This window comes from Phytophthora ramorum, assembly GCF_020800215.1.
Source record: "Phytophthora ramorum isolate Pr-102 chromosome Unknown Phyram_PR-102_s0010, whole genome shotgun sequence".
NCBI lineage: Eukaryota > Oomycota > Peronosporomycetes > Peronosporales > Peronosporaceae > Phytophthora > Phytophthora ramorum.
The window spans coordinates 1328395-1352476 of record NW_027150656.1 but is presented as its reverse complement, the minus strand read 5'-3'; the positions used below and the strand labels follow the sequence as shown (position 1 = coordinate 1352476).

The window sequence follows — 24082 nt, the reverse complement described above, 5'->3', positions numbered from 1 at the left end:
GGCCCCACATGTACAAATGGGTGCGCAAGTGGGTCCGTACTTGTGAGATTTGCCAGCACGTGAAGCCGTCAAAGTCGTCGCAGGCTCCCCTGCGACCCCTGCCGATTGCAACTGAGGCGTGGCGCTCAGTGTCGATGGACTTCATCTTCGGGCTTCCACCCGATGCCGACGGTCGGACTGGCGTCTTGGTGTTTGTGGATAGGTTCAGCAAGATGGTGCATCTCATTCCGGTGTCCGACACGATCACCGCGGCTGAGTCCGCGGTGCATTTCGTTGACGCGGTCTTTCGACACCACGGCTTACCTGAATCGATCGTCTCTGACCGCGATCCGCGGTTCACGTCGGCATTCTGGTCGAGTCTCTTCCAACTTCTGGGAACGAAGCTGCTCATGTCAACGGCGGCGCATCCGGAGACGGATGGTCAAACGGAGCGGGTCAACCGAGTCCTCGAAGATGTCCTTCGAAGTTACGCGACTTCGTTCACTAGTTGGAGCTCCTTTTTGCCGCTTGCCGAGTTTGCGCTAAACAACGCGGAACACGCATCGACGGGTCTGACCCCTTTTTTGTAAATAACGCGCGGCACCCGCGCGTTCCCGCTCTGCTCGCCGTAGGCCTCCCCACCATGCCTCGTGGCTCCACTCTGGGTGGGGAAGGAAATGATGGTGCTGGTAGTACGAACACAGACACACCGATACCGATACCGGTATTACCAGTGGTGAGCACGGATGGCACACCACCACCACCAGCTCCCTTGTCGAGTGCAGCCCACCAGTCCGTGACGCTGAATGCAGTCACCCGCGCGAAGTCGAGACGGACCCTTGCGACGCCGACCAACGCGGTGTCTTCACTGACAGATTGGACTGCGCGCACGTTAATCAACCCTGGCCCGGCTACCGATCCCGTCGCAGCTAACTACGCGCCGAAGCCTCCGGCGCGTCCAGTCGATGATGCGGCCGTCTCTGAGTTCGTGCTGCAGCGACAATCGGTCACCCGATTTGTACGAGATGCACTGCAAGAAGCAGTGGATAAACAGAAGGAGAACGCCGACAAGCGTGGGCGCAAGAACGTGGCTACATTTACGACAGGAGATCGCGTGCTCCTGTCGACAGACGGCATACGCTCTTCGGCCGTAACGAATCTTGGCGCGAGCAAACTCGCGCCGCGCTTTATTGGTCCCTTCAGGGTTACGAAGGTAATCGGTGATGCCTACACACTGGACATACCATCTTCCCTACGACTACACCCGACGTTCTACGTCGGGCGACTCAAGAAATACCACGCAGCTACAATCCCGTCGGCCCCGGAGCATCCGCCGGCGCAGCATGAACAGGACGTCCCTCCCGACGTGCGCGCCTTGCCATCGAGCCAGCCGAGCCATCCGTCCGCTCGCGCGGACGTGCTGCCGTCTGCGGCGCCCCGAACACGCGCCTTTCCAGCTCCCGCGTCCGTTGCAGCAGTTCCGCACTCGTTTGGCGAGCAGCCGCTGCTGCACCCTCCGCCCGACGAGCCCGCTCCTCCGCCGCCTCAGCATCAAGCTGAGCGTCCCGCGCCCAATTCACTGTCTCGTCCACGTCATCCTGGGCGACCAGGACGCGAGCTCTATCGTCGCGAAGGTCCCCCGCCGATTGTAGACTCGGCTGGTGATATCCGCTGGATCGTGGACCGTATTGTGGAGCACGAAGATCCACCTCGTACGTATGCCCATACCCGTACGAGTACGCGCTCCAAGCACGCGGTTCCGACCGCGCGACGTTACCGAGTACGCTGGCTCGGGTTCCCTCCAGACGAAGATACGTGGGAGCCTCGCGCCGCACTCCTCCGGGATGTCCCGGATGTTGTCCGCGAATACGAGAATGCGATCGTGAACGAGAACGACGCCACAGCCGGTCCTGCGGTGATCGAGAACGACGCCGCAGACGGTCCTGCGGCGAACGAGAACGCGAACGCTGGCGTGCACGTCCCCGTGGCGGCGGAGGACTCCGCTGAGTATCCCCGCGGCGTCCGACGCCGCGATTAGTAGACTGGGCCACCTCGGAGAGCGTGCGGCGATATTTGGCGATCCACGACTGTTCACTTTCGCTGAGTGGGTGTTCAGTGATGCGACGCAGCCATTCTTCCTCGGACAAACGCTCGGAACTCTCGCACGACGTGCAGCCTTCGCGCACGTGGACGTAACAATCATGGTCGGACTCCCAGGCGTTCTTGCAGACGCGTGCTCTCAGCTCGCTGAGAGAGTGTTCACCGACGACCTCCTCGCGACTGGTGAGCCAGGCGACGAAGTTGCTCCCCTCCTGATGCATCCGGTTCCACCGGACGATCATTGCACACCACGACCGCTGCAGCGCATCGTGCGAGACACCCGTCAGCGACTTCCCCCGCAGCGCACGAAATCGGCGGAAGTAGCCCATCATCTCCTCCAGGGATCCTGGAGACTTCGCTCCCGACAAATCGTACAACGCCCAAGGCTTGAGCTCCCGGTCCATAGCGCGTGTCCGCTGGGTGAGTTCCAGCGGCGGGTCCTCCACGATTGCCGCCATAGGTGTTGCCCGCGCTATCTCCGCTGCCGAGTTGCTCGCGCGTGTTCCATCCGCAGGAGTCCCTGCGCTCGTGTCCGTCTGTCGCTCCATCTTGTCTCCGATCGCGCAATTCTGATTGTGCCTCTGCGGTTCGCAGAGGTTGCTGCTCGTCGCCGTTGAGACCATCCCGTTGACGCCGCGTTCTCGCCGTTTCCCAGTTTTCTTTTCTTTCAGTTTTCTTTGCTCGCACTCACGGAGCGTGAGTGCAACCTTAAGAGGGGGGTGATGTAATGGGCCCCTCCCATTTACATATGTAGGTAGATCTATATAGGTAGATCTATAAAGTAGGGACAAAGGCACGCGGCTAGCGTGTGCCTCGTTGTCATCCTGCGATTGGTTGAAAGTGGGGAGCCAGACCCATTTCGACCAATCAGGTGTCAACCTGCATTTGAGTGGTTCACATGGATCCGAGGGCCACCCGCCCCGGTCCCAATAATAAACCAGAGTTGATTTTACCCTAGACTAAACACTTGGTCTCAGCATACCTGAGCTTATTGGACGCTTCCTCACCGCTACGTGTAAGCTAGTGACGGGCACTCACCTGGCCCGGTACATATGGTGTCAGTCATAGGACGCTTTCAATACATCGCAAGCGGTTGAAAGATGGCTGGATATCTGCTAAGGAGCATGGAAACACGGAGAATAAGAATGCAGCGGCCATTGATGAAGAATTATTGGTTGGGTGGTTTGAGTCAATTAGTGAGCTTTACGGAGAGGTGGTACCAGTTCGGGTTCAGCGCAAACCATTAGGCGCATCCAGGCAGCGGCGCTATGTTTCGTACGCCATGCATACTTTGCTACCGCCTGTATTTACGTGGGATTTACTGTGCAGTGAATACAAAAAGCACCTTGACGAGGTGTATGAAGATACACCGCGTCCGTCACTGAGCGCGTTCATGCGAATTCTACGGAAACGATGCCCAAAAATTGGCATTCGGTCCGGCAGAAGCCAGGTGTGTGACGTGTGCACTATCTACCGCAATAAGATGACCCCAGAGGTTGACGCTGTGGAGACAGAGGTCTTTGGGGTGCATTTGACAACGGCTAAAGCGATGCGGTAAGAAAGGCTACTTTTGATTAGGTGCTACAATTTTGTGAGCTGACTAATGCTTTGGTTTGTATAGAGTTGCTTATCAAGTCGACGTTAGTAAAAGCGACAAGGACAACATAGTGTTGATCATGGATTTTGCTCAAAATCTAACGCTGCCGCACGTGCCCGATGTGCCTTCGAGCTGGTATTTCCTATCCCTCGTTTCTGTTTCGATGTTTGGAGTGTACTGTGCTAACGATTCTAGTTACAATCACTTCATGTACACGGAAAGAAAGGGTGGCAAGGGAGCTAACGAAGTGACGAGTATGCTTCATCATTCTTTGGATCTGTATAGTGTTTTTGATGCTGCAACCAAGTATCCTGTAGACAAGGATGCAATGGACACTAGCGTCACTGTGTGGGCTGATAATTGCGGAGGCCAGAACAAAAACGCGCAGGTTGTCTGGTATTTACTGTTTTTGGTGGAGTATAGAGTTTTGAACGAGGCGCATCTAAAATTCTTTACTAAAGGACATACCAAAAATGCATGTGATCGTGGATTCGGAATTATCAAACGCCACATGCGTCGTGAATCATGCTGGACCATGGATACTCTAGTGGAAGCTGTGGAACGTGCTACTGAGAACGTGAGCGTTGTGAACCTCGAAGAGGAGGAAAAGCCGTTCTGGGCGTCTAAAAGTTTCTTTGCAGCTAGGTACCGTAAAGTGGCCGGTATACAAAAGTATCACATTTTCAGGATCACCCGAGAGAAGTCGGGTTTTGTGGAGTGCAAAGAAACCCCTGCTTCAAAAGGCGTATGGATAAGACTTCACAAAGACAAGGAACCGAAGACACAGTCGCTGGCAGACTTCCTGAGCGCATGGAGTGTGGTCCCGAAAGCGAACGACAAGCCACTCAATCCTGAAAAGCTTTCTGGCATTTACAGTAAAGTGCTACCTTTTGTGCCGTCACAGTTTACCGACGACCCCATTTACATGAAGCCTTCAGCGAGAATGATTGAGACGGCCCAAGAAATCAAACGATCGAGGCGGAGCAAGGCCGACAAAAAGCGAAAGGAGAGAGAAGAGGTTGGCGTTTCAGTGGACGACGACGAAGTGAAGGAAGCTGTTGTCTAGGCTGTTGGCATATTGATAGTGATACTTTTGAATAAACAAAAACATTTTTTGCGCATGTCAGTTCCGACTTCAAATTTCATTTTGAAATTGTTTTCGTACGATTCGGAAGGCGCGGATTGGTTGATTCGAAAGCGCCGGAATTGAGGTTTTAGAAAATATCAAAAAATCAAATCGGCATTTTTGGTCACCTGGTCATGGCATCTGCCTCCACCGCGGCATAACTTTGCTTCCACGTCGAGTTAGAAGGCAGTAAATAGCCGTAGATGAAGCCAAGATGCATCCGTTTCGCACCATACCGGTGGTTTAATAACCTCAAAATGGCCATAAGGATACTTTTGAAAAAATGTCTCTCATATTTAGAATAAAATTGGCATTATATTATTATTAAATTAATATTATTTTTATTGGAGGGAGTGCTGTGTCCACAGGACAGGATGCTTACGACAAGATCCGCGCTGGTGCCTCGCTCGTGCAAATGTGTCTGGTCTGATCTACGAGAGCCCGCTGGCTGTGCCGCGTGCGAAGAATGTAGATGTACTTGGGCGTGCTGCGATGGAGGAAACGGTCATCTGTCTTGAGAGCAACTTCAAGAGTGAGCTTTTTATTAGACCGTCCTGCAGTACTGAGTCGTTTTACGTAGACAAAATTTGCAGGTGGGCTGAAGTAGATGCCGCATCCTACTGGAGCGGTCTGCTTATTAGCACTAACACCTCCCCCGCAAGCGTAACAGCTTGAACTGGTGTGGGTGATCAATCCACACAAGCTGCGCTTGCTCACGAGTTCAGTGCGTCCGAGCGCTTGCGCTGGTAGTGAAGCATATGTACTTGACCGTAGTACTTACCCCAGTGGACCTCAATGCCGGTGGTGTGCTCGTTAGCGCCTAGCGTGAGTGTGTTGGAGTCACCGCCACCGCTGCCGTGGTAGAAGGTGGACTTCGTTCCAGCGGGGTCCGTGACGTCGAGACCAACGCCGTCGATGCGCTCGTTGGAGCGGATGGTGACGGAATGCACTCCTTGTCCGGGGGAAATGAGCTCCATGTCCGAGTATTTGTCGCCGTGGGGACCGCCGAATACTTCAAGCGTCCTGGCATTCATAAGCACACGGGGCAGATCATTTCCTGGTACGGTAAAAGCGGCTACCTGCACTGCGGCTTTACTACGGAACTGCGGGTCCGTAGTAGGAGCTTCCCTAAAATGTTGGCAAATTATAACACCAAAGCATATGCATCTATACAGCTTAAAGGTCTGCTGCGGGCCCGCAAGTCACGTCTGGTAGTAAAAAGGTTAACTAGAACAGTGAGCTTGTTGTGATGCTCGATTAGAGCTATCATGGAGACCTCAGGTCGAGGTATCTAGAGTCGCGCGGGAGAAGGATATCGTGTGCTCTCTTTGACCAAGCTGGGTGTGTGATAAGTACCCACATAACAATCGTCCAAGACGCATATTTAGAATAAAATTGGCATACTATTATTATTATTGGGGGAATGCTGGGCCCTCGATCCTGTCAACTGTATCATACTATATGGATGAATATCATCACGGTGCCGACATATTATTTTTACTTTGTTTTAGTATAGGCAGTGTGGACGTGATGACAGCTTATTGACCAATGACATCTAGAGACACTCAACGTCGACCAATGAGAGTAATTAGGTGTAGGGTAACACGACGCCGACGCCGTGCCGACATATAATGTAGGCACCGGGGGGGAAATATGCTGACCGCCAATACAAATCACCAGTTCATTTCATATCTCTCGAATATTCGCGCTCCTGCCGACAGAACACTCCAACTCAGTATGAGCCTCCAAGACCTTGCGCCAGTCAACTCCCAGCGCGCTCTACAAACCACTATCAACGCATTTGGGCGCTTTCTTGCGGCAGAAGGCGTCTCCATGGGCTTCATCGCTGCCTCTCTCATCGGAGATGTGAGTGGGGCTGTGTTCGTGAGGCTCATGGATCGCTTCAATGTTCATTTGGCCTTCGTTGAGGGACGAATGGGGAAGCCGCTGGCTAAGAACTCGAAACTTTGCACTAAGAAGTATCACTAAATCATACCCAGACTAAGCATAGAAAGCCATCAATGCACATTAACATGTATTCCTCCTAGAGTATTATGGGGGGGGGTTAATGAGGTCCTCTATTTGTGTTTAACTAGAAACTATAGAGCCCTGAAAGTCGCTGGGGGCGTCGAAGCCCAATATCTCTGTGGGATTTTAACCCAATGTTGATGTATCGAGGCCGAGGTGAACGGCAGATGAACTTTACGGAAGCAGGAGAGTCACCAAGATCTCCCGCCACGGTGGATCACGATAATCGTGCAACACGAAGGCTCCACCAAGTCCTCCGCGTTTTGGTGGGCAGACTTGAACACTTGAGGGTCACCACGTCCTCAGTGGTTTGGTGCTGGATCAGAATCGCTACGGGGCACCAGGTCCGTCGCGATGTGGTGGGAAATCTTGATCACGGGAGGGGTCACCATGCCCTCCGTGCCTTGGTACTTAAGCAGCAGATGCTTGAGCTGTCCGAGCGCGAGGGTGTACCATGTCCTGGCGCCTTGGTAGATAACTGGAACACTGGAGGGGTTACCGGATCCTCCGTGCTTTGGCAGCGAGATCTTGAACGCGATGGGTCCGCCAGGTCCGTCGCGGCTTGGTGTGTGATCTTGTGTACACGCAGGGGTCACCAGGCCCCACATGCTGCAGCGTAGTTGATAATCTTGGTGGTATTCGCCAAGCACGGCGCTGCTTCCGCGCCCGGCGTACAGGAACACCCCATCCCTTCTTCTCGGCCCCACGCGGGGGGACTTCGCATCCGAAAAGGGGGATCCTCCGAAGAGGCTTCCGGAGACCACTTTAGCCAATCGGCGCGAATTGCGAAGTGGTCCTAGAGTATTATCTACATCCATCTTGTAGGCGAGGGGACCCACCTCCCCCCGCGCGGACACCCTGCACGCATGCGCCGCCCCGCTGCTCCTGCCGCTGCCGCTGCTCCTGCCGCTGCATCTTGTAGGCAAGGGGACCCGCCTCCCCCTGCGCGCGGACGCCCTGCACGCATGCGCCGCCCCGCTGCTCCTGCCGCTGCATCTTGTAGGCAAGGGGACCCGCCTCCCCCCGCGCGCGGACGCCCTGCACGCATGCGCCGCTCCCACTTGCTTGCCTGGCTGCTTCTTTTTGTGTGTGAGCCCACTCATGTCGTTTTAGCCAATAAAAGAAAAAATATATTTTTGACCAATCAACACGTGTAGGCACGCTGTCGGCACCGTGTCGGCACCGTCACGGTATGGTAAGATAGACTACGTAAGTACTGGGCTGAGGAGCTCGTTGAGCAGGCCTGACTGGAAGAGACAGTTCAGACATCATACGATAGCTGATTTCGCGTGACTAATCGTGATAGCGTTTGCCCTTGGTCACGCGAATTACCGGATATGCGGCGACACTCCGAGCGGCGAGCCGAAACACTTCAAAAGAAGTTTTCCGCACTAAAAGCATGGACGCCAGCACTCAAAGGAAGAGTGGTCTTCAGAACTCGAAAAATGGCCTTGAGTACCCAAAGGCAAAAAGGTCTGCACGTTCTTGCGGATATTTTTTCCTACTGTGAACGCTTTGAAAGAGGCAGTTCACTTATCATAGGGTGACTGTTTTGCGTGACAAATCGGATTAGTGCACGCATATTTGTTTTGGCTGGTTAGCGAAAGTGTTAATCAACTTACATGTATGTACAGTGGTGCCCCTCGTTTTCGGCACTGCTATAAACTTATAACCGAGGATAATATACTTTGATTTGAATGCAAACTAAGTCAAAAAAGGTCTTGAGAAGCACTGTTTTCGTGATTATGATATAGTTCACCCTTCCGAAAATGAGGTGCACGACTGTAGTTTCTTCTGCATGTACATGCTTTTGCAAATGCGGGAAGCAAACTCCATCAATCTCAATGATTTGAGTTTGCAGCAGAGGAAGTTCATCAGGAACAACCCTACCAATCTGTCCTGCGTACTTTTGCATCCTAAGCCGCCTTCCGCTTCGACGTCTGACTCTCATTCCAACACTTTCCTTGTGAACGACAACCTGCGCACTACCCCCCCCCCCCCCCCAGGTCTTGATCAAGAGTACCATGCAATCACGAGCGATCATGTCCATGTGCAAGCTACTGGTCCTGCTAACGTTGGTGGCACGTTGCGCTTTCGCTATAGAAGAAACTGGTATAATGAGTCAAACTTTCGGCGGGCCCCACGGCGAGCACTTCTCGGACCTTCCCAAGGTTTTCCCCGGTCAAAAGGTGCACCTCCTCTTCCTCCGCGCCACCGAGCGCGTTGACGGTGTCGGGCTCATAATCTCGAATCGTGAGGGGGGAGAGACCAGCATCTATCACGGCGGGGATGGCGGCAAGGGGTATCCAATCGATCTAAGCGATGATGAGCACATCACAGGAATGGAGGTACACTGGGGTAAGCACAACGGCCACACGCGCGTCAAGTACATCTCCTTCACCACCAGCGCGGGCAACACTTTCTCAGGAGGAACCCAGACAGACAATGTTGGCAAGGTCACTGCGCCTGAAGGTTACCAGTTAGGTGGCTTTCATGGTAGCTCTGGCAACGAACTCGATTCGGTGGGCGCCATTTGGACAGCCATTGCAGCTCCATAAACGATTTAGATGCAGTGGAGAATGACGAACGTTGGGGACAAGATTTCTGCTCAAGAGGGTTTGGGCATTTAAACATATACTTCCAAAGGCAGAAATCCGATACGTCGGCTATTGATCTCATGTGATGAACTTTCGTGAATGGAAAGCAATGCAGCTCTCAAGTCTAACCTAAAGCTGTGCGCTACCAGTCATATTGTACTCCACCTACGCAGTGGTCTTGGAGGTGTTGTTGGGTATGCCCCGAGGCTTCGCTGCTCCTGCAAGCGCTCACTTTCGATATCGCTCCGTCAAGCGCTCTCGTCCAGTCTCCAAGCTCCAGCGCGCAAGCGCCGTCCTCCGCGGAGGCGAGGAGGAGGAGGAAGAGGAGGAGGAAGAAGAAGAAGATTGCTGAAGGAGTCTCGACAGCCAGTTGCTCGTTGCTGAGGGGCTACCCGCCACATCCAAAAATGTTATTCTTGGTGGACCAGCGCGGTCGCAAGGCTGCGTCAACTCGAGAGCTGCTCAGCGGCTGTCACGTCACGCGACCTTCGTGACGAGATTGAGCACCGTCCAAGTTTGCTTCACGACAATACGTAGCAGAAAAGTTGACTATTATAGTGTCGCCTTGTGCCTATCTGGAGTGATAGCCGGCTCAGGCATTAGCCCTTTTCGGACCTCTGTAGGCTCCTCATAGGACGGAATAATGGGTTAAACATTCCGATTGGATCTCAGCATGGCTACACTTTCTCCTCATTGGTCGCATATCAACAGCAAGGTGACAATGGCTCCAACCCAGGGCGAGTCCTCAGAACTCGCGTCGGGCGAGTTGTCGGCGGACGCGCTCCCAATTGCCCCGCCGTCCAATGGCTCAGGCGCTGTGACAACGCAGTCGCTGGCTGTCGTAACCGTTAAGAACTTCTTGAGCGGCACCATGGGCGGTGGCTGTGAGGCGGTGGTGGGATATCCCCTCGAGACGGTCAAGGCGCGCATGCAGACGCAGCAGAGCGGCCCTGGAGCCTTCTCGGGGCCTCTCGACTGCCTCAAGAAGAGTCTACAGGAAGGAGGAGTCATGTCGCTTTATCGGGGCGCGTCCCCGCAGATATTCCGGTCTGCCATGAGGTACTGGGACACCATTTCGGAGTTCGAGCAGGGAATCGCTCAAATATTGTACTTACAGGCTTATTGAATTTTATGGTGTTCTTGGTGGTTGTGATGGTGGTTGCGGTTTTGCAGTGCTTCGGTCATGTTCGGACTCATGGGCCAGTACCGATACTTCTACTCCAAGACGCTTTTTGACAACGCGAACTACGCGTTGGTTGCTGCTGGAGTGTCGACGGGGTTCACTGAGGGGCTGCTGTATACGCCGTTCGAGGTCATTAAGGTCAGGATGCAGACGTTGTATGGAGGCACGCGGACACGAATCAGCAATTTGCAGTGTGTCAAGGACGTCTACAGTCGAAACGGAGTGGGGGGGCTGTATCGGGGATTCTGGCCGACGGCGGGGCGTGAGATGCTGGGCAACGCCACGTACTTCATGGCGTACGAGACAGTGAGGGATCTCCTACTGGATCGGCTCGTGCATAGCGTGCCTGGATTAACGCCCGAGTCGGTGAATCTACGCACATACCAGTCCATCGCCTTCTCTGGCGGATGCGCTGGTTTCATGTACTGGCTCGTGGTGTTCCCCGTAGATACAGTGAAATCCGTCCTCCAGGCTGACCGCCTGGACAAGCCGCGCTTCTCGGGCGCAATTGACTGCAGTCGACAGCTCTACGCTGAAGGAGGCCCCACCCGCTTCTACCGCGGAATTACACCATCGCTGCTGCGAGCGTTCCCTGCAAACGCTGTCACCTTCGTCGCGTTTGAGAAGACTATGAGTTTCCTCAACCAGCTCTTCTAAAGTCTAGCCACCAGAATTAAAATAGAGTGATGTGGGCTCTGCTGGTTTACACAAAGGTGCACGGTGTCATGTATGTTATCGGTGATGAATCAAGAACTCTAACTCTTCGTCTGCTGCGCAGCGCAGCTAGAACAGCACGATCTTCGTGTTGCTGTCTTCCTTGTTGAGCTGCGGGATGAAATAAAACTGCAGCAGGTCCACCATCTCCGTGACTGTGTCTTTGAGCTCCAGCACCGTGAGCTGCTTCTTGTCCTTCTCCATATCGAAAATCACGTGCGTCGTGTGCTGGAGCGACAGCGCGTCCATCTCGAGCAGCTTCTTGACACGCGCCGGCGTGCCCACAGCCATCGGCAAGTAAGTCTTCGCCAGCTGGGTCGCCTGCTCCGCCACCTTCATGTGCTTGGCAAAGAGCTTTCCCACACGACACTTGAACGGCGTCAAATGCCTAGTAGTCAACAAACAGGTATCAGTAACCAACCACAAGCAGCACTTTTTCAGCAGCTCAGCACGTACTTGATCACCTCCACACACCGCAGCGCCGACGAGCACAGAATGAGGAAGTACGGACTCTTATCCCGACGCTTGCCCTTGCCGGCAAAGTCCCGCTTGAACGTCGGCAGCAAGTGGTGAATGTACGCCGGCAACAGCTCCAACTTGTGCTTGCCCAAGCCTTGCGGCACCACAAAGTGCATCTCTTAACAAAACAAAATCAGCACTCCATGCACCCACCAACTTTACTACCTCCTCTCACCATTAAGTCCATCAGCCAGCTCCAGCGACGTCATCTGGCCGCCGCGGTGCTTGGTGTAGGCCTCGTTCACGATCTTGAAGTGGTCGGCCGGCGTCATCTTGTGCAGGCCCTTGCCATTCTGCACCGGACGCTAAAAACACAATAGACCAACTTAGACCAATTATCACCAATTGGGAGCATAACATTTCTCGTTGCAACACGCACTTTTGCCTCAGACTTCTGCTTCTTAACGGCATTTTTCTTGTCCATGTCCTCGGTGTCATCCTCGTCCATGTCCTCGGCGTCATCCTCGCGGTCGCGCTTGACGCCCGTAGCCAGTTCCAGCTCCGCCTCCTCCTCGAACTCGTCCTCGCTGCCGGCGGAGATGACGCTCTCGGTGTCCGAGGCGTCCACGGCCTGTGCCGACCAGTTCTGCTCCAGCTCGTCGTCGTTGATCATCGCCATTGTCGAAATGAATTGTGTCGCTTGGAGCCAACCATGAGGATGCCTACTTTTGTATGTACATATGATTACTGTTTGTACAGAATGTGATAGTCGATATTGAAAATAAGTTATCGATGTTGACGGGGTTAGCATAGTGTAGAGGGTCAACTGTCCTTCGCGGTCGAGCACATCTCGCACGCGGCATCCGTGTCGTCATTCACGAACGTGCAGGCGGGACAAACCCACACGCGAGTCTCTTGGTGACTGCTGGCGATTGCTAGAGCCATGGCGTGGTCGCCGCTTGTGTCTGGAGCTCTAGTTTGCGTCGTTGTGGTTTGAGTTGTTGTGCTAGAGCTCGACGGGTGCGACAGGAAGACCGAGTCTACGAACCCCACCTCGCGCTCTTGAGTTTCGTCCATCACGAGGTCGTCCGCACTGTCCTCAGATAGCCGCATGAACACGGCGTCACCAGCCTTGATCCTTTACACAAGAATCTCATACAGTTAGTGCGAATGCATTTACCACACCGTTGAGCAAACTTGAAACGCACCCGCATTGTTTGAGCGTTCGGTTATCCCTCAGCGTCTCACCCTTGTAATACAAGCGCTGACGGATAGGCAGCGCATCGATCTCGGCGTAGATTTTTGCCTTGAGCATGTAGACCGTGTCGGTGGCGTTAGCTGTGATGGGCCAAGTACATGCAGACCCTGGGCGAATGCGTCTGGAACGTCGTCGACCGGAAGTATTTGCATCGGGAGTCAAGTTCTCGCTTGTCGGGATGGCCTGGTCGTCATTCAGCTGTTGGACGTTCACCACGCGGTTCGAAAAGTTCTCAAGCTCCTCGCGGTGTTTTCGGTCGGAGCTCGCTTGACATTCAGGACAGATGACTCCATCGTCATTCGCATCCTGGCAGACGAGGGGCACGACGCCATCGAGGCAGCCGTCCCTACTAACAGCTTCCTCGTGGCCATACTGCAGTGATGCTAGGGAGCACTGCCGCCACGTCACATGCGATTCCTCCTCGCCAAGCTCCGTAATGATTGTAACGAGAAGGCCATAATAGAACGACATCTCCGGGTCACCATAGCGCTCGACAAGAGCCTGCATTTCATCCAGAGAAACAAACTCCACTTCTAATGAGCTTGCATCCATGAGTCGTCCTTGCTGGGCTGCCAGAAGGCCCGGAGGCAGTACCAACTTCTGGTGCGAACACAATAAAGACGACAGCGTTAGGGATGGAGGGGTGTCCTCGTCCACGTTGCGAATGTACTCCCTCCACTGCGATAGCCAGCGACGAGTAACCAAAAACATTCGTCGCGGGATTCTTGCTGCGTCGCGTTTTGTCCACGATGATGCCTTCTCTAGTCCGCTGCCCCGTTGTGCGGCAGGAAGCTCGAAAAAGTCGCTGAGCCGAATGGACTCTCCTCTAGGTTTTCGACGATACAAAGTCTCTAAAGCAGGGACTGACAAAACGTCGTCACGTACGTCACGCTCCACCTGGATACATTCTTTGGTGGTCATGTCATCCACTTGGCACTGAGGGCACGCTTCCGTTGCAGTCTCGCGATATTCAGCATGACAGCAAAATTTACCGCTGAAATACGACCATGTCTCTGCCGATACGGGTCGGTATGCTCGTTTTTCTAGCGTAAGGTTGCCGTGGACGCACGTAATGTCCTTGTTTATCGGGTTCTGCCACACCTCCAGCTCTCTTGTGTTCCTGCTGTCTGCACTCGTACTGCCACTGCCAATGTTGGCTGAGTCCTTTGGGCCTGTAAAATACTCATTAAGCTCTTGTGACGTGATCGATTTTCTTCCTTTCTTGGTCTTTGAAGCCGCATGGGAGAGCTCCTTGTGCAGCATCTGGAGATGAGTTTTGTAACTTTTGATCCATGCCCGGCTCATTAAATAAGCGCCTCCTGCTGCCACAGCTGCAGCTATACTCGCAGAGTTCCCTTTCAATAATCCAACTTCCTCATCCACTTCCTTTAATCGATCCACGTCATTCAGGAGCTTGTTTCGGAATTCTTTTTCACAACCAACGCAGCGGTACGTAGGAGCTTCAAAAATTCGCATCGGTGTAGGGACGCCGGTGGAAGTCGAGTCGCCTTTTTCTAATCCGCAGTTTTCTCGAAGGTATGTATAAAACTTCGAGGATATACGCTTTAACCTCGGTGCATTTTCTGGTGCAAAGCGAAGGATAGGCTGAACCCTCTCTTTCTTGACGCCACTTGCTCTAATGTCAAGACCGCTAGAATGCATGCAGCATAGGTGCGTCACATCAACCGGCTTCGAAAAGGGTATATCTTCATCCCGCAGCTCTGTAGGTCCAGTCATTCCAGTATCAGCATTTGCCTCTGGAGTAGGAGAAAGAGGTGAAGCCGACGAAGGTGTCTCTCCAACGATCTCCACTTCGCCATCATCGTAATGATTTCTACTTGAACCTCCTTCGTGTGACCACTCACTTTCCGTCGTAGAATCTTTATCATCTCCACTCCTTGTCTTTGCTGCCTCCGGTTTCGTCTCTGGGGGGTCAACCATAATACAGTCATCGCCATCTTCGTTTCGGTCACTAGATAGATCCGCTGTATCCAACTTTGCTTCATCATGCTCTTTCCCATGTGAATACTCTTCTGCTAATTTTGACTCAGAAGTCTCCTCCACGTGCGACGAAATTGAAGATGTTTTTGCTGAGCTGTCATTCTCCTCACCCGTTACCCAACGACGCAGCCACTCCGTATCCACCCAGTAGAAATGACTAGAGGATGCATCCGGGTACGGCTGATTCTTTTCAAAGAAGCGCTTGTACGCGTCAAGGCGCTTGTTGATGCGAGCCTCCACGCCACTCACCTTGGTAGCGTACTCTTTTGCCTCAGCATCAAACGCGGTATTGAGTGCGTTCACTTCTTCTCGGCACGCACGAGAAGGCTGCGGTATCTCGTTGGCATTGTCATTATGGCTGGAACTGGCACTAACATTCGATCCACCGCTTGCTGCATCGTCACGAACATACAGGAGCATGTAGATATCGCGTGAGCGGATTTTTCTGCCGTGACTGCGCTCTTTTACCGCATCTGACTTCGCCATGTCGCTCACAGCTGCATCATCAAATTCAAACCAGTCCACTGCCGGTTTTTCTTCTTCATCATTACCCCATTTTCCTGTTTTTGGATATGCCACGGACGCGGTGTAGTGCCCCACATGCGCGCTTTTCCCCCGGTGGTTCAGATAACCCTGTAACCGGTAAACAGCATCACCAGATTCGTTAAACGCTTTGGCGTGGCCACTCCGACGAAGCAACTCCGTCATATTTAGTGTCTCGTTGATCTCGATTACATCCTGTACACATCAATATCAGTAAGAACAGCATTCGTCGAGCACGAGTCTCCAAGATGATTCAGTAGAACGCACTGTTAACTTCTTCTTCCGCCCGGCATTAGCATCGTAGACGAATCTGAGGAGCTGCACCATCAACGTCGGCGGTAACGCACGTGGCTTCAACTCCAGGAACCGCTCCGCGCACTGCTTGGCATCGCAATGCTCACAAAAGTACTTGTTTTCTCCCTCCAGCACCTCTGCTGCCAGATACGACCCAATGCAGTCCTCCACCGTCTTATGCCCCTTAATATTCAGCGAGATCTCGTAATACGACGACGGCCGCATAGACTTGTTCTTGCACTTCAGACACTTGGTCACGTAACTCATCTGTCCCTGGAAGATTCTGTCCACCAGGTCCCAATGACCCGAGAACCTCGACTGGCCAAAGATCGTGCGTAAATGCGCCAACAACAACTTGCTAAACTCCTGCATAAAAAAAACAATCAGCCACAATATCACTATCTACAAAAACTATTGTTTTCTAACCTGTGCATCTTGCTGCATCACGTTGTTCAGCGACAAAGTGGATGCAAACTCGGTGGGGTCGTAGTAGCTCTCATTGCCCAACTGCATTTGCGCGAAAAGTTTCTGCAGCGCGCGCATTTGGAGCGCCTGCTCCTTGTCCACGAGTTGCTTCTTGGGCTCCCACTCGTACACCGCGCGACGGAACGGCAAGTTGACGAACAGGCACTGCAACATGCTGTTCAGGTAACAGGTGGCACCAAGATTACGCAGTCCGCAGGGTGCCCACCCTCCCCCACATTTCGCGCGCTTGCGGTCCCGCGGGTCGTCCCCGAACGCGCGCCGCAGCAGCTTCCCGCCCTGCCACACGCCCTTGTGGTGCTCACCCAGTCCATAGAGACAGTTGGGGTTGTCCGCGCAGTTGGCGCTCTTGCCGCGCTTGCGGTGGTGATCCGAGAAGCGGCAAGGGGCCGCCGCCAGCAGATACGGGTCGGCCAGTCGCGCATCGCGGCCCTCGGGTTCGCGCTGGCGCTTCGCCCGCGGCATGGCTTTCTCAGGAGTGAGGGGCTGGAATTGCTGGACGCTGATTGGACCAGAGAATCACAATATTCGTGTTTCTCGCTGTTTCAGGTTGAGTCAACGGCGAGTTTATTTTACAAGGCAACTACAGCACGGCCGCGTTCGATGGAACCCGCCACGCGGAGACATTTGAGACGCGCACGGCTCAGGCGCACCTTGATTTGATCAAGCGCGAGTTCGAGCTGCTCTGGGAAGCTGTTGGTGCACTTGTGGTGGTAGTGGTGCGATCACCGCGAGCTCGCCGCCGCGCGCTTAAGAGGGTGGAGTGCATCGTAAGCATCGGTGAAATGTGCCAACGTGTACGTATTTGGACAAAAGCAACGTCCTTGTTGTTCATCTTGGGGCTTCTGAAACGGATGACGCTCGCACACCGAAGCGCCTTTCACCACGCCAGAAGTGCCCGCACCATGTTCTTCTGCGCCTCTGTGAGTTTGGTGGGGAACTGCACGGTGAACTCCACCACGAGGTTACCTCGCTGCGAGGGTCTCTTCTGTAGCGGCACGCCCTCACCCGCGATCAGGTGAGATCGTCACGGCGTCACTGCGTCCAAGCCTCTCGGATTCGCTTTCGAATTGCGAGGAAACCCCAATCCGACCCGCGACTGTTTTACCACGTCCCCAAGGACACAAGCGCCGCATTTCATGAAAAGAGCAGATGCACGACCTCCGCAATACTGCGTTGGAGCTATCAACGAAGCTGGAAGGTCTGCGGGCAGAGTCTCGGATGCGTTCGCCCATGACATCTCCTGTATCTTGCGCCGCAAGTCAGCATGCGACCTCGATTCTTGAGCAGCCTCGATCACTGTGGGAACAAGTAGCTGCTCGCCAGCTCATACTGCGTTGCAAAGCAGAAGAAGAGAACGCCAAGTTGCAGGAATTGTTGGCATCGCAGAGACGCACGGCCCGCAACATCAGACGCTTGCTCCGACGGCGAGCCAATGACGAGATAAACGTTGTTGCGCTGGTTTTCGTTAGTTTTGATGGCAAACAGATTCATTTGCTGGAACTCGTTATTTTGCGTCTGTAGCTGTAAGAAGTGATACACACCTCGAAGCGCTTGAAGTTTGACAACAACGGGCAGGTTTTCCATGAGCTCCTACACGGAATTGATACAATTTACGTGGATTTTGGCAAGCTGTACGAAGCAAAAGGGATGCCAGCAGTTCCATGCCCTGGGCGGAAGCGCCGAACGGACCCCAATGCCGCCGACGGTGATGTCTTCGTTGAGTTTATCGACAAGAACCAAGGCCCCTTCGATTTTCAAAGAAGTGAGCGCGCAGTGTGGAAATTTCTGCAGGGCCCGCGGGTTCATGACGAAGGTCGTGTCTGTAAAAAGGTAGTAGATGTAGCTTCAGAGGCTGCTCGTTTTTGCCCTTCACTCACACTGTTGTTTGTTTGCTTTGTGGGATCAGGAATTTCAGCAAACTACTGAAACAAGCAAGAGTTGTGTGGGCTTTACCTGCGCTGAAAAAGATTAGCGGCCTCGTACGTCCTGGAGCAGCGGGTTGCACGAAAATACGTCGAAGGAGACCGCACAGTGTTCATCAGCCAAACAATTGCAGATCCTACCACGAGGGAGACATGGCCTTCGAACATGAAGTTTAGCGAGACGATGAGTATCGTCGTCAAAGTTGGCAGTCGTTTGGCGTCAGGGCAGGAGACGATCATCGTCGAGAGTTATCTCTCCGTGGTAAGATCTTGTTCGAGAGTTTTTAAGTGGCGAGGGAACCCCGACTCTCTCCTCCTCGTCAGCAAGGTCGTCATCGCCCGTAGCAATTGCTTTTCGTTTCCCTTGTCGCCCCTCAGAAATCGCTCGCTGATACCCTCGCCATCCACGAGCAAGCGAGTCAGTAACATTGTATCAGTCGAAGTCATCGCCGAGGTCTTTGTCTGGTCGGGTGACGACGGATCACTTACAGCCAGGACGATCGCAACCGCCGTGAACGTGGTACGGAGTAGGCGCATTGAGGTGGAGCAGCAACCGCAGACTTGAGTGAAGAGTAAATCGGGAACTGGCAGCTTTCTCGATCGATGCAATTCGAACACATGAGTGGTATGATAGCACTGCTATCTCCATCTGGAACACTGCATCTATTATAATATGAGCTACGAGGGCAACAACGAGAGCATTGTGTTCATTCTGATGCTTACAATCACCGCCGAAGGCCAGAGAGAGAGGTGTGATCGTCAGCGCGGCGAACACTACCTCACGAGAGCCGAACTCCACCCCGAGCCACGATATGGAATGGCATGGGAGGCGATTTACGGCGCTGGAAATTACATCGTTGAACTTGTGCTCATTGATCTGTCCTCTGTACGGATTGGTGGCAGCTCGAGCGAAGTTTGCAGAATATTTGCCGGGCCGACGCGAGGTGGCAGTGAAAATCGCTGAGTACCAGGGACTATATCCCCAAGTAGCGAAGGCAAGAAGCGTGGTACTGCTTCGAAATAAGCCGATTCACCTTGGGAACTCCAACGAGTGTTTGATGAGGTGGGTGCCGGCGGAGCTGGCGGACTCAAGGAGAACGTTTCTCTAAGTTCAGTTTCACCTCCACTATGGTGTTCAATTTCACGGTCACTTTCACCTTCATTTTCACCTAACGCCGGAGGAGTGTGGGATGCTGTCGAGTGGCTCTCCTCTTCATTGCTCAAAGCTCTTTCGTCTTCAACGTCGTTCTCCATAGACACCTTTTCTTCGATCCGGCGCTGGATCTGACGGGCCACCCGGACATTTTCTGGGTTTCTGGACGTTTAGCAACGCTTGAAATTTCTTCTTGAGCGACACCAGTTCGCGCTCTGCGCGGTTGGTTTCGACCGCATAGTCTTCGTAGCTGTGCCGCACTGACGCCCATTCATTCGCACCGGTCGGCAGAACATCACTAATGAACACCAAGAGGACGTTCACATTCTGGGGACTGTAATTCTCAACACCTGCGACCCCCCCCGCGCGCCTTGTCATGATGATGCTTGCGGTTGGTGATAACAGCTCAAAGGCTTGAATAGATTCGTCTACATGCCTCCAAGTTGAGAATTCCCAGCTCCTGCTCGCTCCGCTGCTGTCGCCCGGCCTCTGAGTCCACCTCCACGTTCGTGGTGGGCAGTCTGGAGTCTTGAGCTTGATGCGGGACAGACCTTGATGCAGAATTTCCCCCCCTGCTTAAGTACGACTGTTTTGCCTCCTGTGGGGTCAACGTCAGGCTTGAGAGGGACGAGGGCGGACAGCCAAGTAGCAAGCATGACGCGGTCGCCTTCCTTGGTTGTGCTGAGGTCATCGTAAACTGCGTTGTAGAACTCGTTCGTCGCCGTGTAGGATGTCACCGCGTTGCCGGTCGTGTAAACCGACAAATCTGTCCGCGGTACGCCACCACTAGAGCTGGTGATTTCCTGCTCGGTGAGGAACCATTTCTCGACACCCAGGATAGGCTGCTGTGCTGTGATGTCTGATCCGTCGGAGAGGTCATCGTCGTCACTTCCGCTCTCACTCTGGCTTACTGGTACTGTGCTGCTTTCTTGAGAACCGGGGTCGTCATTGTTGTCGCTAAACAAATTCGAAAACGATAAAGCCGCCGAAGGAGTCGGCGCTACTGCCAAGACTGTACATTGAGTCGGTCCATCACTCGCCCGCAAGATAGACATCGGGATGTGCTTTTCAAATGAAGCAAACCTTACTGTAACTTGGCAAATCGCTTGTCTTCGTCCAACCGTACAGCGACGCACCACAGTGCAGCAACAGCAGCAGCCTACAGTAGTTGAAAATAATACCGTGCAAAATGTAGCTTTTTTTTCTTTTGTCAAAGGCTGAGTTCGTACGCTACAACTGCTGACCTAGGATTAACTAACCATGAACGGTTCGTTTGAACCGGCAGATGCATTTTCACTCAAACTTACACCGGCGTAATGCTCGTCCAGAGCATACCCACCGAATCGAGTTCCTTGCCACAAGTGCCATAGAAACCACCAAGCTGGAAGTTCTTGGGAGCGGAGTCCTTGCCAATGTTCTTCGTGGGATTGCCTCCTTCGATGGTATTGTTCGCGCTGGTGGTAAAGCGGAGGAACTTGACGCGCGTGTGGTCGCCCTTCTCGCCCCAGTGAGCCTCCACGCCCGTGATATACTCTCCGTCACCCAGAGTAAGCTTGTTCGGGTCGCCACCCTTGCCGCCATGGTACAATTCGGACGACACTCCAGAGGGGTCGGTGATTTCGATGCCGACGCCGTTGACACGCTCGCCAGCTTGGATCGTGACGGATTGCACGGTTTGTCCGGGGGCAACGAGATCAATGTCCGAGTATTTCGTGCCGTGGGGGCCGCCAAAAGCCTCGCTCAAAAGAACACCTTCGTCCGTAGCGACAGCGCCATGAGCCACCAGCGTTGCAAGCGCCAGCACTTGGCAGATAAATCCAGTCACTCGAGCCATGGTGTTCTTGTTCGGAAGCTTGGTAGTGCGCGGCTTGTCGTCCTGAAGGAAAGTTTTGGAATGAGGGGAACTCGTTGAGTGCTACAGATACTGATCATGTATTATATAGTGTACATGTGTACAGCGTAAGCAGGACTAGGCAGTTCCAAACTCACATCATTGAATTTATCATCGATGCCTCCTGGCAGGAAGTTTTCCTGCACATCGGTACCTTTTATTTAAATAAGAAATAGCAAAAATGTCTATAAAAGTGGCCATTTGCTGTCCTCGTATACGGGAATCAATCACGTTCTTAAAAAAAAATCCTTACTTAGTACAAATTCCTTTGATTCTATTGGAATGGACGCTTTAGTCCTAACGTTAAACAAATCAGCTTTTGGACTACTATCAGGATACCTTGGGACACTGTGATTTCCTGGGCCATGAATACCCGTTTTTCATATTAACAAATAAATATCGTACGGTGTTCGGGGAGTGGGCATGAAGAAGATTTCCGCAGGATTTATCGCATAGATTTCGTGTATCCTAGCGTTAATTCGACAGATGTATGTAAGCTGTAGAATCGTGCCAAGACAATCAACTTGGTTTTACTATTTTTTTGTTGCCCGGGGGAGAATGTCGTGACGAGACCAGTACGAGACCAGTACGTGTGTAATGATGGGGAAAACTGTGGAGATCGTCGATCGCCGATCTCGCTACGGAGATCGAGGTGAGGTACAGGTACAGTAATATAGCCAAGGCGCGACAGAGCCCCCAACCAACTACACATGTACTGTAATGTGAGCTGGTGCGGGCGCTTGAAGAGACAGCAAACCTGCGCGGGAGGGCCCGCGAAGGCGGTCCCAGCTCCTAGCTCCACAGCGAGCCGCGCATTGCATTCGTCAGGAGGTTCTATCTCCATATCGCGAGCGAAGCGAACCGCGGGGCGTACAACAATGATGTGCGGTTCGCTCATGATTACGGTATTCTGTACATGCCATGCAAATTACCTCATGGACTTCGAAGTAATTGCGATGCGCGCTGGATTGCGGCCTATGTCATGCACCTGTTATTTTAACACTAAATGACATACCGGAAATGTCCCTTATTCGGAATGCGATCAAAAGTTAACTCTGCGAATAATCGCTCGATGCTTCTGCAATTTGGTCATCGCATCGACTCACTAAACATTTAAAATGGTGGGGCCCGTGTCCTTAGAATCGCTCTGACGTGTAAGTTATTGGAGCGCGAATGTCGGTGCCGACGCGTCCAGGAGGCATTTCGGTTTTTGGCGTGAACCCGACTTTGTACACTCGAAGGCCTTCGAGTGTATAAAGCCGGGATTCGGCTTGATTGCAGAGCTTTTGCATCATAACCTGTACCACACAGTGGTATATACTTCTACAACGTGACAACAACGGGAGGGGCACGTTGCCTCTGGATGCTTTCCTTCACGAAGAAGCTGTCTTGGACAGCTCATTCTCCGTAGCTGCATACTCCTTCACGTCTAGTCTCCTGTGTTTAGAGAGATAAAGCACCGTTGTTCAAGGATATATAATCCACGTTGTTTGGATATGCTTGCGTTTCTGTTTAAGGTGGCGGCCAAATGATGCAAATGTTCGTGTCTATGGTGGAGATCGACCTAGATTTACAACAATGGCGGACAAACAGGCACTTAAACAGGAGCATTCTCTAGCTCATTGTATCTCTGTGGTAAGTCTCACCGATCTTTCGCCATTCAAATTTGACTTTAACTAATATTGGCGAATATGGCCTTAAGAAAATTCCGAAAATCGGTACGGGTTTCTCAGTCATTTAGTATTAAAATAATGTGCCCGACTGCCAGCGGCTGGCCCAGCCGGCCTCAGTAAGTTGCAGGACCCTTCCTAGTAGGAAGACTCCTACATGTAAACGACACACAGCACATCTGGATACGTTAAATCCCCCCTCCCTTGTCTGTGAGGCATCAACACTACCGAATTGGAAATGGCCCCCCTGTGGAATCGAAGAGCAACCGTGCGTATTATAAAAGCGACTTGCAATAAACAAACACCAAGGTGCCCGATGAAGAGAGGAAAAGTCCATGAATGTCCATGTATACAGACACCATCTGTCTTCCTGATGCTTTGTTTTCACGCTGTCAGACGCCATCTGTCTTCCTGATGCTGCTGCCCTCTCGCCACCTGTCACTCTGAGTGAGATCGGACCTGCACCAACGCAAGGATCTGCTCGAACGAATTTCAGCCGCCTTCAAGGTGTACCGTACACTGTGTACCGGTATGGATGAATATACAGTACGCGTCTTTCCGACGGATAGCACGACAGGATTGTTGCCTGATCAGCTATTAATACTTCGTTGTTTTAACAATTAGATAACGTTGATCCATGTTTTTGTCCAATCCGGATGGATAAGGTTAGGTTTTTTATTCCAACACTTCCCTGACAAATATTTGTCGGAAGAACTCTCAAAATATGAATACATGTATCCATGCCAGACGTGTGTCGGGTCACTTTTCAATTTATCTTATTATTTGTATGATGTCGATACAGGGCTTGTCGCATTTCGGGCCAATTTCTTAACTCTTGAATATTGTATACCAAAAATGATTTGGCTCCACACTTTTAGACAATCATGGACATGCAGATATCTTCCGGCAAGGTGAGCTGCGGTAACTGTTCTACAGGTAGCGCTGTAGGCATACTCCGCTTCTTTACCGGGCGCCCATGTGTTACTGTATTTTCCTTTGCTTTCTCCGCCTTAACTTTTGCGTTCTTTTTCGCACGACACGCCCTTGCCTCAGCTTGGTCTGCCTTTAGCTTCTCCAACTT

The 24082-nt window shown here is 52.7% G+C and overlaps 5 protein-coding genes across 5 annotated transcripts; 3 read left to right on the top strand and 2 right to left on the bottom strand.

The window, feature by feature from the left end:
- Nucleotides 1-3562: 3562 nt before the first annotated feature.
- On the top strand, nucleotides 3563-4742 carry KRP23_10736 (uncharacterized protein; the record flags this gene model as incomplete). Its single annotated transcript, XM_067881222.1, has 3 exons — nucleotides 3563-3633; nucleotides 3701-3811; nucleotides 3872-4742. The coding sequence occupies 3 exons, from the start codon at nucleotides 3563-3565 to the stop codon at nucleotides 4740-4742; spliced, it is 1053 nt and encodes a 350-aa protein (XP_067741489.1).
- Nucleotides 4743-10100: 5358 nt separating this feature from the next.
- On the top strand, nucleotides 10101-11267 carry KRP23_10735 (Mitochondrial substrate carrier family protein G; the record flags this gene model as incomplete). Its single annotated transcript, XM_067881221.1, has 2 exons — nucleotides 10101-10486; nucleotides 10601-11267. 2 exons carry the CDS (start codon nucleotides 10101-10103, stop codon nucleotides 11265-11267), a joined length of 1053 nt encoding a protein of 350 aa, XP_067741488.1.
- Nucleotides 11268-11393: 126 nt separating this feature from the next.
- Nucleotides 11394-12462, bottom strand: KRP23_10734 (Protein CMSS1; the record flags this gene model as incomplete). The annotated part of the gene is made up of 4 exons (XM_067881220.1): nucleotides 11394-11712; nucleotides 11781-11961; nucleotides 12019-12148; nucleotides 12223-12462. The coding sequence occupies 4 exons, from the start codon at nucleotides 12460-12462 to the stop codon at nucleotides 11394-11396; spliced, it is 870 nt and encodes a 289-aa protein (XP_067741487.1).
- A 143-nt stretch (nucleotides 12463-12605) lies between these two features.
- On the bottom strand, nucleotides 12606-16827 carry KRP23_10733 (Ubiquitin carboxyl-terminal hydrolase 48; the record flags this gene model as incomplete). The annotated part of the gene is made up of 4 exons (XM_067881219.1): nucleotides 12606-12921; nucleotides 12992-15780; nucleotides 15853-16245; nucleotides 16306-16827. The coding sequence occupies 4 exons, from the start codon at nucleotides 16825-16827 to the stop codon at nucleotides 12606-12608; spliced, it is 4020 nt and encodes a 1339-aa protein (XP_067741486.1).
- A 1185-nt stretch (nucleotides 16828-18012) lies between these two features.
- On the top strand, nucleotides 18013-18337 carry KRP23_10732 (uncharacterized protein; the record flags this gene model as incomplete). The annotated part of the gene is made up of 2 exons (XM_067881218.1): nucleotides 18013-18195; nucleotides 18272-18337. 2 exons carry the CDS (start codon nucleotides 18013-18015, stop codon nucleotides 18335-18337), a joined length of 249 nt encoding a protein of 82 aa, XP_067741485.1.
- Nucleotides 18338-24082: the final 5745 nt, after the last annotated feature.